Raw genomic sequence first — 17,242 nt, forward strand, 5'->3', positions numbered from 1 at the left:
AGCAGTCTCCTATGCGTAACGGCCTTCAGACATTAGACTGAAGGAGCTGTAAGACCCTAGACTCTGATTCTATTATTATTATTTAGGCCTTATGATGAGAACTGTGTCGCATACATGATTTGATTGATGATCGAGATTGAGGTGAATGTGTATAAGGTTCTGCTATATAAAATCAGCCCAATGGGTTCCCCTGTCCTCCCCCTTCCCCTATTAGTTTCCTGCCCCTAACCCTCGCAATCCAGCGACAAGAAATATAACCCAACCAAAACCACCCTCTCTCTTTATATCGCCTTCCTGCACTCCAAGACACTCGCTCTATGACATGATTCTCCAGGTCTCCACTGTGCGTGTGCCCTTCCAGGAACCAAGGACACGCCAGCGCTGGGGAGGTTATCATTATGTAAAGGCAACACCAATGTTGGAATTATCACACGGAGAGGTACAGAGAGCAACTGAGTCCGGTTGTCCCCGTGCGGCTTGTCTCAGGGGAGCTGAGCATGTAGTCAGCATCCCACCTTGTTGTAAATCGCGCAAGGTTCCCAACAATGGCATCGTCCTCCACTAAACCAACCTCTAAGCGAATTCCCCCTTTTGCCCTGGCCTCTCGCGACATCCCTACCAGATGCCTGCGCTTGTGCTTCTCAGCGCTTCCTCCCAACACACCACGGTTCCAATAGCTCTATATCTTCCACAAGCAGTTTGTGCGTCCATTTCGCTGCCTGCCCCAGACAGGGCGCGTGGATACTTCCTTATGCATGCGTGCCCGCCGCTCACCTGACCATTGGTTAGCAGCCGTCAAATTACACGGACGATAGCTGTTCCAATCGGAAGTGTGCGGCACCGTGATCCAGGTATGTCCTGTGACCTTTTTTGCAATCTTAGTACGTTCCACCGACACAACCTCCACTGTGTCGTGGCCAAGCCTTCGCCCGGGTCCTCCCTTTCACTCCCAGCACGTTTGGACAAGCCCAGTGCGAAGCCATGCCCACTCCCGGTGCTAGCCCCTGGCTGGCCCTGAGGGATATAGACCCTGTGCGGCGCTCGCACTCCCTCCGACTTCCAGCCTCACACGTTGCGCTCGGCCGCGCTTTGGCGCTGGCAGTCAGCTCAGAATGGACAGCGTGCGTCTTACGGTGGCGTTTTAGTGCCCACATGCTCTGGCGTGCAGCGATCAAACCACCGGCATTGACCAGAGCTGCAGCGTTGCATCAGACTTCCGGCTGCCCACCCCGTCCGGAGTGACCAACTTTCTGCCAGGAGCCACCCAGCTGGTGCACAGAGCGCCAGTAACCTCAATTCCCATCATGTCGTGGCTGTCCTTGCCATTGTCTGGATCTATCCCGGTCCCCCCAGGCGCACTGTCGAGGCCCGATTCGCGCTTCCCGTATCACGTGGTCAGAGACTATGCGTGCCGAAGTAGATTAATCGGGCCACTTATATGTTATTTTGTAGAGCTCGGAGAATGAGTACCTCTTAATATCGCCTAGGACACTCCTACCTCGCGGTCGTCCTGTGTTGCTTACTCCGAGCCTGGGTGATACACTTACCTGCGGCTCCCTGCTGCGAAGAGGCGCGTGGTGGTCTCTTGGTCGGAGCGCACTCCCGAGAACATCCTTGTCCACTTCGAAAAAGTCTCAAAAATACCCATCCCAGTGGGACCTGTGACCGAGCCAGGCGTCGTGTTCATGGGCTCTAAGCAAGTTAGATAACGCTACGTATGCGGAGCCTAGGTGTCCAGTGCTCTCATCAGGTTGGGGACATCAGGACTGCCGGTGTGTCACGTGGGAAGGGGAGCACCCTTGCACGGTGATTGGGCGAAGGGAAGGCAAATAGGATGATACAGCGCCGAACGCGGAGAGAATAGAGAGGAGGACCCCATGCCCTTCAATCATACCACTGAAGGGTCCTTGGCCTCCAGCAGACCATGTTACAGTGAGTCTCCCTGCCCCTAGTGTGCCTGTTGCTTTTGATTACCACGTCCGGAGAGACCGCTGAGATGGGAAACCTTAACACCACCCAGTACAGACCATGAGCCCGCGCCTCTGTACAACTGGTAGACGGAGTCATGAGATATTTAACAAGAGGAGCCCACGCCATCTAAGTTCGTCTCATGAGCTCCGTCCACTCACTAGACTCTAGGCGCAAATGCACCTACCCCTACCCACCACGCGAGGACGAGGCCCACCAATGGCGCCCACCTCTCCTATTTCTACATAGTGGAGTGACGTTCTTCTTCGCTTACGGTGGCCTAAGATAGAGTGTGGGAAAGCGCTGGGATACGATGCGTCGAACACTGATCCACCACCCTCGCCCCTGTCCCTCCGCTGGAGTTGATGATGGAAAGCAAACCGTGAAAAGCAGACCTCAGAAAGACATTCAAATGCGTAACTCGCAACATATACGCCTTCGAAGGATGGTTCTCACTAAGAATTTTCATCTAAGTGTTTGAGAGGATGAATCCTTATAAGATCCGCGTGTGTAAAATGACCCAGTCTCAAACTTCGGAGCTCGCTCACAATCGTTCTCATGTTATGAGCCGGTACAGTACCAAGACTTCTAGGCGACTTCGACGATTTTGCCGCTTACGGAGACTGCTGAATAACCGTCTAGCCCATAGGAGAAATGGAGAGCAGGGTGCACAATTATAGGCAATTTTTAGTGCCGCCCCGCATAGATTACAGAACATAATACAGTACTATATAATGGGCTTAGTCCAAATATGTTCTCTGGATCGATACCGGGGCGCCTTAGATCTGAAAAATTTTTGGCAACAAGTTGAGATCCTGGTTCCCACGTCCCAGCCTCATCAACCAATAGACCTAAGCATCTTTCTTTATTCTTACTAGTAGTCGGCACCTTCTCAATCAACGTTTTTGTGTCCCAAGATCCTGGTGAGAGGTCGATAAACATATATACCTGGTGTGCCCACATCAGTTGCCTTAACTCTCCTAAGATAAGATGAACGGTCTCTTGAGTTTTTGCGCGTGTTCAGGGGTGGTCCACTGAAGATCAGTGGATTGGTGGAAGCCTTAGGAATCTTAGGCTCTGGGAGTGGAGAGATGGCTTGGTCTTCAAGAGCCCTGGTTCTCGAAGAGGACCCTGATTCGATTCCCAGCACTCATATGTCAGTTCACAATTGTTCAAAACTCCAGTTGCAGCATGTCCAAAGTCCACTTCTGACCTTCACAGACACAGGCATGCACATGGTGTACACACACACACACACACACACACACACACACACACACACACACACAATACATAAGTCTAAAATTAAAGACAAACATGGTGCCACTGCTTCCTGTGCTGTGAAACCCAGCTTGGAGAGAACCATGCTTCCACAAGGAGAGGCGAGAAGTGAAGCTTTGTTCTTTTATGGTAAGAAAAGAAGCCTCCCGAAGAGGCTGACGGCTCTTCTCCACCCCAGGGCCCTAACTATCCACCTGGGACGTGGGGGTAGGATGGAACAAACACCTAGTCCGGGATGTGCCTGGTCAAACACTAAATCAATAACTGCTTATGGGAATGAGTTGGAAGCTACTCAGGGCACCAAGCGTTTTATCTGTTCTCGCTCCCGTAATCTCTCAACATCTGATAAGGCCAGGCACCATGGTCCCATTTCGTAAAAAGGAAGGCTTGGAGACATTAATGTAACTGGTTCACAGGGTGACAACACATACTTTCTTTCTGCCTTCCCAACCCACCATGCTATCCCAGCTGCCCATGACCCTCCTGACTCTGGTCTTGGCGAGGGTTCTATTTCCCAGCCCTCCTAGGGCTGGGGTTCTGGGAATGTGACCCTTTGCGGCAGCTGTGTTTGGAGGAGGGGAATAGGGCTGGGCCAGAGGATGAGCAAACAGAGGTAGGAACCCAGTAAAATAGCAACTCCTCTTCAGTTCGATTCTTTTCTCAAGCAGGACGGCGAGACTCCGGAAGCTCCGAGCCCAGCTTGCCAGGCCCTCTGCTAGAGGCCTGCCATGGCACCTCTGAGGCCCTTTCTCATACTGGCCCTGCTGGCATGGGTTTCCCTGGCTGACCAAGGTGTGGGGGCCGATTGGTGGACATCTAGGGCAATGCGGGGTGGGAAGGTGGTCTGGCCTGGGCTGTAGAGACTGATACTCCCTCCCACAGAGTCATGTAAGGGCCGCTGCACGGAGGGTTTCGTGGCCGACAAGAAGTGCCAGTGTGATGAGCTCTGCAGTTACTATCAGAGCTGCTGTGCTGACTACATGGCACAGTGCAAGCCCCAAGGTTCGTTCAGAGCCCTGGTGGGTGGGGGTGGGGTCCCCTGTGCAACCGGAAACTCACTACTGCCCACTCTGCCTACAGTGACTCGGGGGGATGTGTTCACTATGCCGGAAGATGAGTACTGGAATTATGACTACCCGGAGGGGACCAAGAACGACACCAGCACCCATGTACAGCCAGAGAACACTTCTCTACACCCTGACCAACAAGCCCAAACTGAAGGGACTTCAAAGCCGACATCTTTCCTAAAGCCCAAGGAACAGGCTCCTACACTGGAGGCAAGCATCTCAGAGCCAGAAGTGGGGAACCTGGAGGTGAGCCCAAGTCCTGATACCACTGACTCCCTAGAGGAAGAGCTGTGTAGTGGGAAGCCCTTTGACGCCTTCACGGACCTCAAGAACGGTTCCCTCTTTGCCTTCCGAGGTGACTCTATGGACGGACAGGTCTGGTGGGGCGGGGGATCTGCCCTAGGATCACCTGCTTCTCACACAGCTTCCCCTCCTCTAGGGCAGTACTGCTATGAGCTGGATGAAACGGCAGTGAGGCCTGGGTACCCCAAACTCATCCGAGATGTCTGGGGCATCGAGGGTCCCATTGATGCTGCCTTCACACGCATCAACTGTCAGGGGAAGACCTACCTTTTCAAGGTACCAGACCCAAGTCTATGAGCAAGCAAGGTAAAGAGTATCATAGAAGGGCTGGGAGCTATGAGAACAAGGTAGTCAGAGGCTCCAGGAGCTGGTGACAGGATACTTGACTGCCTTTGTCCAGCAGTATGTCCTCACTCTGTTCATCTTCCCTGCCTCTCAGGGTAGTCAGTACTGGCGCTTTGAGGATGGTGTTTTGGACCCTGGTTATCCTCAAAACATCTCTGATGGCTTCAGCGGCATACCAGACAATGTCGATGCAGCTTTTGCCCTTCCTGCCCACCGCTACAATGGCCGGGAGAGGGTCTACTTCTTCAAGGGTACTCGGGGTGGCAGGAGAAAGGGCGGGCGGTGGAGGAATCCCTGCTCTCTCCTACGTTTCCCCGGGTCAGGACTTGGGGTGTGCTCCCTAGCCTTAGTCAGACCTGCCCTTCTGACGCCAGCTGTCCTGCTCCTCAGGGAAGCAGTACTGGGAGTATGTGTTTCGGCAGCAGCCCAGCCAGGAGGAATGTGAAGGCAGCTCTCTGTCAGCTGTGTTTGAGCACTTTGCCTTGCTTCAGCGCGACAGCTGGGAAGACATCTTTGCACTTCTCTTCTTGGGCAGACCCTCTGGTATGGAGGGACAGCGAGTCTGGCTTCCTTCTCCAGAAAGTGGCTTTGGAATAGGGCCCGATGGTGGTAGTGAGGGTTTCGGGAGGAGGGGACTGCAATCGTGGCACCATCGATCAAGAGTTGTTTGCTCTGGCTAGACTTTGCTTCTGTTGACTTTTGGGGGTGAGGCTTGGCTCCATTTGGACCCCATACCTTGAACTTTGCCTAACACAGCAGAAGGAGGGGGGCGTGGATGAGGGGTTTGGGAGGGGGCAGAGATAGAAGGGATACAGTGGAGAAAGGGCACAGGAAAAAGCACTGGACAGGGAGTCTGAGGCCTGGGTGCTGGGTACTGAGTTCTATCATGAGCTTGTTGTGTGTCTTGGGCAAGATGAACTCTAAAGGTCCTGCTGGAGCTGGCAGTGGTGGCACACTCCTTTAATCCCAGCACTCAGAGTCAGAGGCAGGCAGATAGATCTCTGTCAGTTAAGAGCCCAGCCTGGTCTTCATAGTGAGTTCCAGGCTAGTCATGGGAACATAGAGAGACCTTGTTTCAAAGGAAATAAATATATAAATAATAAATAAATGCCCCGCTGAAAAAAAATCAAAGCCTGAATTCTCAAAGTGCATTAACCCCTTCCCTGCTACAGACGGTGTCAGAGAACCCCAGTTCATCAGCCGGGACTGGCATGGTGTGCCAGGAAAAGTGGACGCTGCTATGGCTGGCCGCATCTACATCGCAGGCTCCGCACCCCACTCCCTGCAGGCCAAAAAAAAGAAGTCTAGGCGTCGCAGCCGAAAACGCTATGGTTCCCGCAAGGAGGGTGGCCGCCGCAGCCGCAGCCGCAGCCTGAGCTCCCGTCGCTCATCGCGTTCAGTCTGGTTCTCTTTGTTCTCTAGTGAAGAGAGCGGGCTAGACGCCTACAACTATGACTATGATATGAGCTGGCTCGTACCTGCCACCTGCGAGCCCATTCAGAGTGTCTATTTCTTCTCTGGAGGTGAGAGCCTTTACTGCCCCTGAAGCTGGCTTTGCCTGGGCCTTGCCTGCAGGCTCTGGTCCCTAGGTGCTGAACACAGCCTGGAGATGGTGACCTTATCTGCATGGTGGATGTTCCCTTTCACTTCGGAGAGCAACCCTTGTTTTCCTTCTTGGGATCAGGGACAGGACCAGGCAGGATCTTATATACCCTCTTTCCGTTCTCTCTTTCAGACATGTACTACCGAGTCAACCTTAGAACCCAGCGAGTGGACTCTGTGAACCCTCCCTACCCACGCTCCATTGCTCAGTACTGGCTGGGCTGCCCAGCCCCTGAAAAGTAGGAGCCAGAGCCCACATAACAGAGCCTGGAGAAACTCATCTTTCAGCCTTTTCTTCCCAGCCCAATAAAGTCTGTTGGCCCTGAGTTTAAGGCTACTGTCCTAAATATGGTGGGCAGCCCTGTCCCCTGGACAAAGAAGGACAAGTGGGGCTCTCAGGACTGATTGTGGAGGGACAGAGAAGACCCCACTGGGCTCGGTGCTCTTCCTAAACCAGCAACGCTGGGGCCTTGTGAGAGCTACCCTCCCAAGTCTCCCCCACCACACACAACCCTGCTCTGCAGTTGAACATGAACTCCAGTTGCTATGGTGATGACAGCAGTCACCCAGCCCTCTCTCAGGTGAAGCTTCTTTACCATGGAGTTAACCAGGGCCTCAGAGATGAGAAGCGAGAGGATGGAATTCAACTCAGCTTTGCCGTCCACTGTGCATCTAGAACACAGTTAACTTCCAAGCAACAGAGGGACAGACTCCCACAACACACACCTAATGGGGGCTTTTCTTTGTCCTGGGCATAGGGTGGAGAGAGAGAGAGAGAGAGAGAGAGAGAGAGAGAGAGAGAGAGAGAGAGAGAGGGAAAGGAAGGAAGGAAGGAAGGAAGAAAGAAAGAGAAGAGGCAAGGACAAAGGACAGGAAGAACATCATTCACATACATCCCCCTTCTCATAGTAAAGAAGCTCAGAGGACCCTCACGGAAGGAAATGCTGTAAAAGTCAATGTCTTTGTGAAGCCCTGGCTCACCCGTGAATGTTCCCTGGCTCCAGGATCCTGGGTTTCAGGAAGCCTGTCTGGCCTTTAGAGGAGCCAGAAAAGGTTCTAGAGCAAGCTGCTGGTGGAAACTGTTCCCCAGCCCTGCTGACAGTAGGTGGCTCCAACAGCATCCTCATCCCACCCAGTTTCTCTGCCAAGTCCTCAGAGAGTGGGACAGGAATCCACCTACTTTCCCCCTGAAGGCAGCCAAGACCAGGACACTGGGGGATCTTAAGGAACATCTGAAGCCCTGGGAGCTTTGGGGAGGTAGATTTCTGTGGTTTGGGGCAAGGGTTTCACACGGTATAGGACTGAAAGCAGAGACTGCCAGAGGCTGAGGTTTGAGGAGGGAGGTGTGACCAGCTTCTTGGTGAAAATTGGGGTGTGCACCTATCTGGTTCAACCTAGACCTCGATTAGCCCCAATCCTGCCTTGCTTCCTTCAGCCTTCTCCACCTCCCTTGAGTGACTGCTAAGCCTCTTCCCTCTGGAGGCGGAGCCACGGCGCACTCTGAACAGCTTAAAACCCTAAGGCCTGAGTCTGGGGTGGGCAATAGCCCTGGCATGGCCCTCTGGCTCCTCACTCTGTGCCAGCTCCATGGCCAGTCCTGTGGAGACATCTCCAGGTGACCTGGTGGGGAAAGGGTGGGTAGGGTGAGGAAGAGTAGCAAGGTGGGGTGGTGAAGGGTGAGGAGTGTAGGGAGTAGGGGCTGCAGAGGCTGATCAAGGCTCTAAAGCTGAGGCTTTGCAAAGGAGGTTTGATTCCCACTCCGGCCCACAGGCTGTGCCAGTGGGTTGGGTCCCCATCGGAGAAAGAGGACCACCTTCAGTGTTGGGCAGTTGTTGGAGCTGGAACGGGTATTTGCAGCTAGGCCCTATCCTGACATCAGTACTCGTGAGCACCTGGCCCAGGTAACTCACCTGCCTGAAGCCAAAATTCAGGTGAGCTGCAATAACGAATTTCTGGGCTTGATATAGCACCTCTTCCCTCTGGGCATCCTGCCTTCGAATTCTGATTTCTACCCAGGAGAGTGTGCTGGTGCCAAGATATACCCCTTCATCTTCCCTATCAGGTGTGGTTCCAGAACCGCCGAGCCAAGAGACTCAAGAACAGAAAGCCAGGAGCCCCAAATCCTAGGCTGGAGCTTCCTCCAAACTCCTATTGTCTTCCAGACACCCCCCAGCAGCCCTGGGTCCTTGGAACACCGGGCCAGCTTCTACACCCCACCAGCTCATCTCAGCATGCTTCAGCATGCCCACAGACCTCCTGTGTAGCTCCCAGCTTGGGTCCAGGGCAGAGCTGGGCAGGAGCTAAAGCTGCAGCCTCACGGGGGCCAAGTGGGGCTTCAGGGGTTCACCCTTCTTTAGAGCAAATTGTTCCTCAGACTTCACTGGACAGCCTGTCTGACCTTATCTACACCTCAGCCATTGTCACCAATGTAGATCACTCCTAATTTAGGTGTAGAGCTTGTAAGAGTTTGTAGAGCTTGTAAGAGTTTGTAGAGCTTGTAAGAGTTTGTAGAGCTTGTAAGATTGGCTCTTGTAGCCCGATCCATCTCTCCTGGGATGGAGCACATAAGAGAACCCCCGCCTCTTTTTACATAGGGAGTGTTCTCTAACAGAGTTAGCTCAGAGACCCAACCCTCCACTCCCGACCTCCAGCAACCTAGTTGAAGGTCCTGTGCAGGGATTCGAGTCTAGTTCCTACTACCCAGTGCCCTGGTCATTTCTGGGGCATATGCCCATTGTCTCATCAGGAGAAACTGTCAAGGTAAGGGGCCATGTTGTCGACCTCTATTGCTAGGCTTGGGTCCCCAACTCCTATTATCTTAGCTGATGATCTCTTTCCTCTGAGGGGGTGGCCACCAGTCCGAGGGCCCTGCCAGGACCTTACCTATGTGCCAGGGGAAGGGTACTGCTCCTAAACTGGACTGCTGGGACACCTACCCTTTTATGGTTCAGGGCCCCATTGCCTGACTTCCTGCCACCTGGACAAATTAATCAGAACTGTGGATTTGAAGAGACAGTGATATTAATGTTACAGAAATAGAAGCCCGGGTCTTAGGTTGATTGAATTTTCCCGAAGATCAGATTGGCTGTCCTCTGATGTGGGCTGTGGGGACAACCTGACAGATCTGGGGAGGGGGTGTGGCAGCCTTGGGTTTTCCTATCACTGGCATCTGTAATACCAACTAATCTCCAAATAAAACAACTCTGTACTTTAATCTGGATTGTTGTATTGCAAATGAATGGGGGTGAGGCTTGCCTGCCTGGGAAGGTTATCTCCCATCACCAAATCCCTAAATAGGGCCAGGTGCCACAGACTGGGTAGGAATCATGTCCAGGCTTCTGCTGGGATTATGGTGGTTAATTAAAGGGCTCAAGCTCTCACAGGCTCTGGGGACACAGTAGCTGGCTTGCATGCCAGAATGTTCCAGTTCCCTCCACCTCTGGAGCTGCTGTGGAGAGAAAAGCATGGAGTCTGCAATCAATCTGTGTTGGATCCAAACCCTAGCTCTGCTATGTGACTACAACTCCGAAATTCTGTCTGTAAAGCAGGGATGGACACTCTTCCTGTTTTGGGTAACATGTTAGGTAAGGAACTTCATGTGAAGACACATGATTAAAAACTCAATAAATGCGAGTTCCCTCTGCTCCATAAAGGAAATCATGAGAAACTGGTAAGAACCTGAGTGCTTTGGATAAAATGTGGCAGAGTTCCCTTTCCTGTGCTGTGAATTGGCCACCTCTTTCCCAACACTCTCTCTGCCTGTGTAGACAGAAAGATGCTTGCAGCTTGCCTCTTGCTTCCACTGTTGGTAAGAGCTTGATGTCACTGAAGCTTATTGGCCTGTGGGGAGGGACTGGGATCTAGTGGACAATTCCTCACAGCAAAGGACCCCAAGTTTACTGTGAAATAGATACCCTAGGCTGGTCAAAGTCTGCTGGACGGCAGTCTGCTGAAGTCAAACCTCTAACATTTGGAAGGCTCTCAACTTAAATTTAGGTACTTAAGGATACGTAGGCAGCCTGACATACAGAAAACACAGGGAAGTGAACCACAAGTCCCCCCTCAGGCTTCAGCAAGACTTTCTGACCCAATTCTTTAACAGTCCTGGTTATCAGAAACACTGTTTAAAATGCCACTTATATTTTCCTGCACTTGACACTTCTCCCTTCTAACAGGAACTGATAAACATAATTGACAAAACGTCTACTATCTAGTAAGAATATGAGACAAGCTTGGGAAAAACATGGTCCAGAGATGGCTCAGTAGATAAAAAGCCTCTGCTGTACAATCCTGAGGAGAGTTTACCTAAAGAGATGATGCTTATCTACAATCCTAGCACTTCTAGAGAGAAGAAATAGGAAAAGGTAGCCGGGAGTATGCAGTACAGTTAACAGAAACAAGAGACCCAGCCTCAACAAAGCAAAGGACAAAATGAACCCCTCCACGTTGTCCTGACCTCCATCTGAAAACCCTGGCACATGTGGGCCTGTTCTCTCTCTCTCTCTCTCTCTCTCTTTTTCTCTCTCTCTCTCTCTCTCACACACACACACACACACACACACACACACACACACACACACACACACGACAACAGGAAGTTAAGAAAAGAGAGGCGGGGTTGGGGATTTAGCTCAGTGGTAGTGGTAGAGTGCTGGCCTAGCAAGCCAAGGCTTGGGGTTCGATTCTCAGCTTCCAAAAAAAAAAATGTTCAGCTCGAGTGCCAAGATTGTGAAGCCCAATGGCGAGAAGCCGGATGAGTTCGAGTCTGGCATCTCCCAGGCGCTGCTCGAGCTGGAGATGAACTCCAATCTCAAGGCGTAGCTGTGGGAATTGAACATCACCACGGCCAAGGAAATTGAAGTTGGTGGTGGCCGGAAAGCTATCATAATTTTTGTACCAGTTCCTAAGCTGAAGTCTTTCCAGAAAATCCAAGTCCGGCTGGTTCGTGAGTTGGAGAAAAAGTTCAGTGGGAAGTATGTGGTCTTCATTGCTCAGAGGAAGATTGATTCTACCCAAGCCAACTCGGAAAAGCCGCATGAAAAATAAGCAGAAGGCCCCAGAAGCCACACCCTCACTGCAGTGCATGACGCCATCCTCGAGGACTTGGTCTTCCCAAGAGATTGTGGGGAAGAGGATCCGGGTGAAACTGGATGGCTGCCGGCTCCTAAAGGTTCATTTAGACAAAGCCCAGCAGAACAACGTGGAGCACAAGGTTGAAACTTTTTCTGGTGTATATAAGAAGCTCACGGGCAAAGATGATAATTTTGAATTCCCAGAGTTTCAGTTGTGAAGAAAATGACTGAATAAAGTGTCATTCACAGTAAAAAGAGAGAGAGAGAGAGGCTTGAGGGGCTGAAGTGACGGCTCAGTGGTTTACAGCTCTTGCAGAGAATAGAGCTTCAGTTCCCGGTACCCACACACTAGCATATTTAGCCACACAGACACGTGAAAGGAAGGAAAGCTGGCATGCCCAACAGACCTCAAAGACCTGCCATGATGGCATGTGCCTGAATCCTAGGACTCAGGAAGCAGAGGTGGAAGACTGCCTGCCATGAGTTCGAGGTTAGCCAGAGCTATATAGCAAGACCATGTCACAAACAAGGGCAGATATTGAGAAATTCTCAGAATTACAGAAGTTTTTGTGCTTTGTGCTCTTAAAGGAGCTAAAACAAGGGGTTGGGGATTTAGCTCAGTGGTAGAGCAGAAAAAAAAAAAAAGAGCTAAAACAAAAATACACTGAACACAAAACATATTTATTGGATAAATAACATTTTTCAAGGGCCTTAAACAGATTTTCTAACTTATCCACATTCTGTAACTTATCCACATTCTGCAAAGTGTAACATAACATACAGACAACAGGACAATGTAGACACCTTTGGCTCCATTTAACAGAAGTACCATAGCTGATCATCTGATTTCTTTCAGCCTGTTTTGAATTCTGGAAATTGGCCTGATACCATTTCCTTTTCTAGAAAAAGTTAGCTGCCTGGCTTCTCGTTCCACCATCCTGTTTCAACTGGTTTTTCTCTTATTTATTTGATGCCTGTTTTCTGACTGGTTCTTCCCAGATTCATGCCTTCTGCTTCCTTAGGGTCTTCTGCTCTCAGTTACAGATCTCGTGCCAAGATATGTGGATGAAGCATGCTGACTGATTTATGCACTTGGGCCAGTTGAAGGCAGTACGGCCCATTTTGGGAGAAGGTCTGGATTCTACTTACTTCTGATGGGAAAATCCCAGACTCAGCAGACCCCAGAATGGACCGCAGAAGGCAAATGGGCACTGGATTCAGGAGCAGTTACTGAGACCAGTTCTTTCAGTTTTAAAGAAACACTGCTGTCTGAATCTCCTCTATTCCTCTCCAAGGAAACTGACAGCAGACATGGCTCCCCAAAGAAGAACTTGACTGGCCCTCTGACTAACTGGAGCGGAGTACAAAGAGCTTTGTGGGTTGACTGAGAGTCGGTGATGGGCAATGGAGAGTCTGGGGCTTCGCAAACTTCTTCCAGACTTTGATGGTGGAGTTACAGCTCCCCCAGTTCGCCTTCCATCACCCTCACCATGATGTACAGCTCTGCCAAACCTACCACCGAGGCGACGATCAATGCAGCCAGTACTCTCTGCCAGTGGGAAGAACCAGGTGTAGGTGATGCAGGCCAACAGCCATATCTGCAGCCCTTAGCACTTCTAATATGGATGGAGATTCCCTATCTCAGTCCCCAAGTCAGTGGTTCTCAACCTGTGGGTCACAACCTCCTTTGGGGGTTGAGTGACCCTTTCACAGGGGTTGAGTATCAGATATCCTACATACCAAATATTTACATTATGATTCATAACTAGCAAAATTACAGTTATGAAGTAGCAATGAAAGTAACTGTATGGTTGGGGGTCACCACAACATGAGGAACCATCTTAACGGGTCCCACTGCTCTAAGTTGTTGGGGAAAGGTAGCTCTTCAGATTACTAGTCACCCCCATGACTACTGGAAAGCTAAATGTGTCCCCTCATTATTGCATAAATATATGCAACTGATAACTTGTGCAGTTTCACACACATCCTCCCTTTCCCATTAACCCCAACAAGGGCACTGTGTTCTGCCCAGTGCCTACTCACCGAAGCCATTTCTGTGAAGATATACTGGCTTCCTAGGTAAGTGCAGACAAAGGCAGCCACCACTGTGACAATGAAGTTGAAGATGGTGATGACCAGAGCCTTCATCGATCTCACTTTGGAAAGCAGTTCAGAAAAGAAACATTTAGGTCAACATTCTCAGGGAGACCCTATTACCTCATAGCTCCCCCATCTACTGGGTTCTTCTCAGAGACCAAGACTGAATATCTTAGCCTTGATCCAAGAATAGTGTAGTGGGAAGCAAGGCCATGACTAGACGAGAGAGAGACTTGAGCAGTTTCTAGTACCTCACCTTGTTTTCCCAGGTCATCGAGAGTCCCCCCACGCTGTGCATCCTGGGAAAAAAACAAAACAACAAAACAACTCACATGATTTCAGAATGAAAGCAGTTCAGAAATCCCCTTTGCCAGTCTGGCCTCAGCCCTTACTACTCTTCAACAGATTAATTTTGTGCTCTCCAGGGATTCTTTTTCTGGGAATTGTATGATGCCTTCTAGATCACAAAAAGGAGGATCCAGGCTCCCAGAACCCATCTACTTTTCTACTTTATAGCAGAAACATGCCAAATGAGTCTTGTCAGTAAGAAAAAAAAAAGCTGCAGGTACACCTGTAATCCCGGCATTTGGGAGGCTGGTCAAGAGGATCCAGAATTCAAGGCCTGTCTGGGCCACAGAGACCCTTCCTTGAATAAAGAAAAAGCTCCAAGGCTCATCTCCATTTCTATGCTATTTGAGAATCGTTTACCATCTAAGCCCAAGAATCTCAGTGAACACACTGAAGATATGTTTGATCTAGATAGAACAGAGAGGTCTTTTATGTTGTTGTTTGTTTTTCAAGACAGAGTTTCTCTGTGCAATAGCCCTGGCTGGGATTAAAGGCATTACCACCATGCCTGGCAGAACACAGAGGTCTTACAGTTCTAGAACAGTATATAAACTGAGTTTCAATTCCCATGTCTTTCTTTTCTTTCTTTCGGAAACAGGGTCTCACTATCTAGTTCTGGCTGGCATCAAACTCAGAGATGCACTTGCCCCTGCATCAGGACTGCTTGGATTAAAGGTGTGTGCTACTGCACTCTGCTACTGTTGTTTTTAGAACTGAAACTCTGTATCATTTCTGGTGCAGGAGTAGGCCCTTACCTGGCAAGTGACATTTCGAGTGATCCGCTTATATTCCTCATTGGCTAGCTGTATCTTAATCTTCTCTAGTCGGGCAACTAGCTCTGGATTCTAAAGCAAAAACAACCACATGAGAAGAATGACATTCTTCTACATATTTCTTGCTGCAAAATATGTCATAATCATTGGTTCCAAAGTGCAGGGTATAGCTAAGAGTGCTAGGGAGCATCTGCATACTGCTTTGGAAAATGGGTTACTGGATCTCAGTTTTCCAAAGTTGTCAGGCAAAGCTTCCTTCTCTGATTTTAGATTCCAAAGATTTGTTTGTTTTTTCAAGGCAGGGTTTCTCTGTGTAGCCCTGACTGTCCTGGAACTCACTCTGTAGATCAGGCTGGCCTAAAACTCAGAGATCCACCTGTCTCTGCCTCCGGAGTGCTGGGATTTAAGGTGTGCATCACCACTGCCCGGCCCCAAATATATATTGTACATGTGCACACAAAGCCACAGTACATGTGTGGCAGTAAGAAGAAAACCTTTAAGAGTTACCTTTTTTCCTCTACCATGTGGGTCCTGAGGACTGAGGCCAGGCTGCCATGGTTGGTGACAAGTGCCACAACTCATTAAGCTATCTCACTGGCCCCCAAATTTTATTTACTTTTTGAAATCAGGGCCTTGTCAAGTATTCTTCCACTGAACCACATCCCAGCCATTCCAAATCATTAAAATATAATATTTCAAACATGAAAGTTGATTAATAAAATCTACATCCAACTCAGCACATAACTACTCTCACAAATATATCCCTTACATACCCGAGGAGGCTTCACAACCTCTTGAAGGTAGATTTCACTGCCTTTTAGGAGTTCATGAAGGTATAGGTTGGAATCTGGGAAGAAAAAGGTTCCACATAATGACCCATGAAGCTGTGGCTGGAAGACTAAGTTCATAGAAGTGGGTAGCCCTAATTTTAACCCCCCAAAAAATGGCCATCCCTGTTAACCCATCCCTGGGATATATATCCCCATATATGTATGTATATATTTATATATTTGGAGACAAGACAAGGCTTGTGTAGATCAGGCTAACCTTAAGCTCATAAGGATATACCTGACTGTCTCTCAAATGCACCACATACGCAACCCCTCTTTTTTTCTTTTTGGGCTAGGTTTCATTTACCTCATCTAGACCAATACTCACGATCCTCCTGCCTCAGCCCCTCAAGTGCTAGGATTTCAGGTGTCTGTCATGGCAAGCCTCATGAGCATTTTCTTTTTCTTTTGCTTATGTATTCATTTATTTTTCTTTCTACTCAAGATCATTTTAAACTAAGAAAAATCTAGGAAAATTCCACTGAAGTATTTCCTAGTGCTGCACAGTTGACTGTAACTGTCAGTCTTCAATTATCCTGCCAGTGATAGCGTATTTCTGTGAAAATAATAATCTGTCCTATTGGGTCGTTGTGATGCTAAGCACTCAGAGGGCACTGTATTAGAGGATCTTTTTCTAAGGTCCTCTTTAAGTCCTAAAAGTTGAGTATCTATTCTTTGCACTTCTGGCCAGGATATGTCAATTCTGGCAAAACATGTTACATGCCTGTTTACCCTATTCCCTCCCTTAATAGATAAGTAAACAGGTTCAAATGACTTTTTGAAAGGACTAGAACTAGATGCGACTCCCAGTTCAGACCTTTCAATACAGTTTTTTTTTTTTTTTTGTCATTCTATTTCCCTACCCTCACCCCTAAACGGGGGCTGGGGAGGGGATCAGAATTCTCTACCCTTGCCTTTGAGATGAAAGAAAAATCACTAATTCCCAAACGGGAGAAGCTCACTTCATTATAAAGGGAAACTCAACTTGGTAGATACAACTAGGGTGGAATCTCGAATTCCTTAAGTCAGGTGGACTTAGGTGGACCTAAAAGAGGACACTCAACAAAATCTACACAAATACGTTTTGTCGCACACGAGGCATTCCCACGAAAATTAAGATGTAAGTGGTGAACCTGGGGTTTATGAAAAGGCTTTGGATTGGTTAAATGAGAACTTGGCAGGCACGCGAGAGTGATGGGGGCTGGGGGAGTCCCAGGAGGGATTAGATCTGGAAACGAGGCGGCGACACTCGATTGGGGACCGCTCACTTCTTTCTCTCAGGTGTTGATGTAGTTCCCGGATCAGACGGAAGGGTATCAGGCGCCGGGGGCCCGGGGTGCCATCACCGCTCGTGTGTTTCTTCCCCAAAGCAGCCTCGAGCTGGGCACGCAGCTTCCGGGGCAGCTGCTCCCGTTCCAGTTCTCCGCCAGGGCCCAAAGCCCGAATCAATCGTTCGCCCCCAAGCAAGGAAGACGCCATTTCTAGCTCACGCTCTGGTCAGGTGATCTCAGGCTGGGACTTCCGCTCACCTGCGCCGGATGTAGCTGGAGGAGTCC

At 49.7% G+C, this 17,242-nt stretch overlaps 3 protein-coding genes and 1 pseudogene across 5 annotated transcripts; 3 read left to right on the plus strand and 1 right to left on the minus strand.

Moving 5' to 3' along the window:
- The first annotated feature begins 3,866 nt into the window (after positions 1-3,866).
- Positions 3,867-6,892, plus strand: Vtn (vitronectin). Its single transcript, XM_036196445.1, has 8 exons — positions 3,867-4,041; positions 4,132-4,251; positions 4,330-4,671; positions 4,756-4,895; positions 5,059-5,215; positions 5,355-5,507; positions 6,137-6,487; positions 6,700-6,892. The coding sequence occupies exons 1-8, from the start codon at positions 3,978-3,980 to the stop codon at positions 6,807-6,809; spliced, it is 1,437 nt and encodes a 478-aa protein (XP_036052338.1). The 5' UTR covers positions 3,867-3,977; the 3' UTR covers positions 6,810-6,892.
- Positions 6,893-7,432: 540 nt separating this feature from the next.
- Positions 7,433-9,644, plus strand: Sebox (SEBOX homeobox). Of its 2 annotated transcripts, none has more exons than XM_036197754.1 (3): positions 7,433-8,181; positions 8,337-8,497; positions 8,629-9,644. In XM_036197754.1, exons 1-3 carry the CDS (start codon positions 8,154-8,156, stop codon positions 9,007-9,009), a joined length of 570 nt encoding a protein of 189 aa, XP_036053647.1. In that variant the 5' UTR covers positions 7,433-8,153; the 3' UTR covers positions 9,010-9,644. The 2 variants fall into 2 exon arrangements, with proteins under 2 accessions (XP_036053647.1, XP_036053648.1); XM_036197755.1 differs by having other exon boundaries at positions 8,424-8,497.
- Positions 9,645-11,270: 1,626 nt separating this feature from the next.
- On the plus strand, positions 11,271-11,884 carry LOC118590129 (annotated as a pseudogene).
- A 414-nt stretch (positions 11,885-12,298) lies between these two features.
- Tmem199 (transmembrane protein 199) lies at positions 12,299-17,233 on the minus strand. Of its 2 annotated transcripts, XM_036196441.1 has the most exons (6): positions 16,955-17,233; positions 15,630-15,703; positions 14,839-14,928; positions 13,992-14,034; positions 13,682-13,794; positions 12,299-13,187 (listed from the first exon to the last, which is right to left on the minus strand). In XM_036196441.1, exons 1-6 carry the CDS (start codon positions 17,163-17,165, stop codon positions 13,092-13,094), a joined length of 627 nt encoding a protein of 208 aa, XP_036052334.1. In that variant the 5' UTR covers positions 17,166-17,233; the 3' UTR covers positions 12,299-13,091. The 2 variants fall into 2 exon arrangements, with proteins under 2 accessions (XP_036052334.1, XP_036052335.1); XM_036196442.1 differs by lacking the exon at positions 14,839-14,928 and having other exon boundaries at positions 16,955-17,231.
- Between the last annotated feature and the right edge of the window lie 9 nt (positions 17,234-17,242).

Source organism: Onychomys torridus, chromosome 8, assembly GCF_903995425.1.
Source record: "Onychomys torridus chromosome 8, mOncTor1.1, whole genome shotgun sequence".
Taxonomy (NCBI): Eukaryota; Metazoa; Chordata; class Mammalia; order Rodentia; family Cricetidae; genus Onychomys; species Onychomys torridus.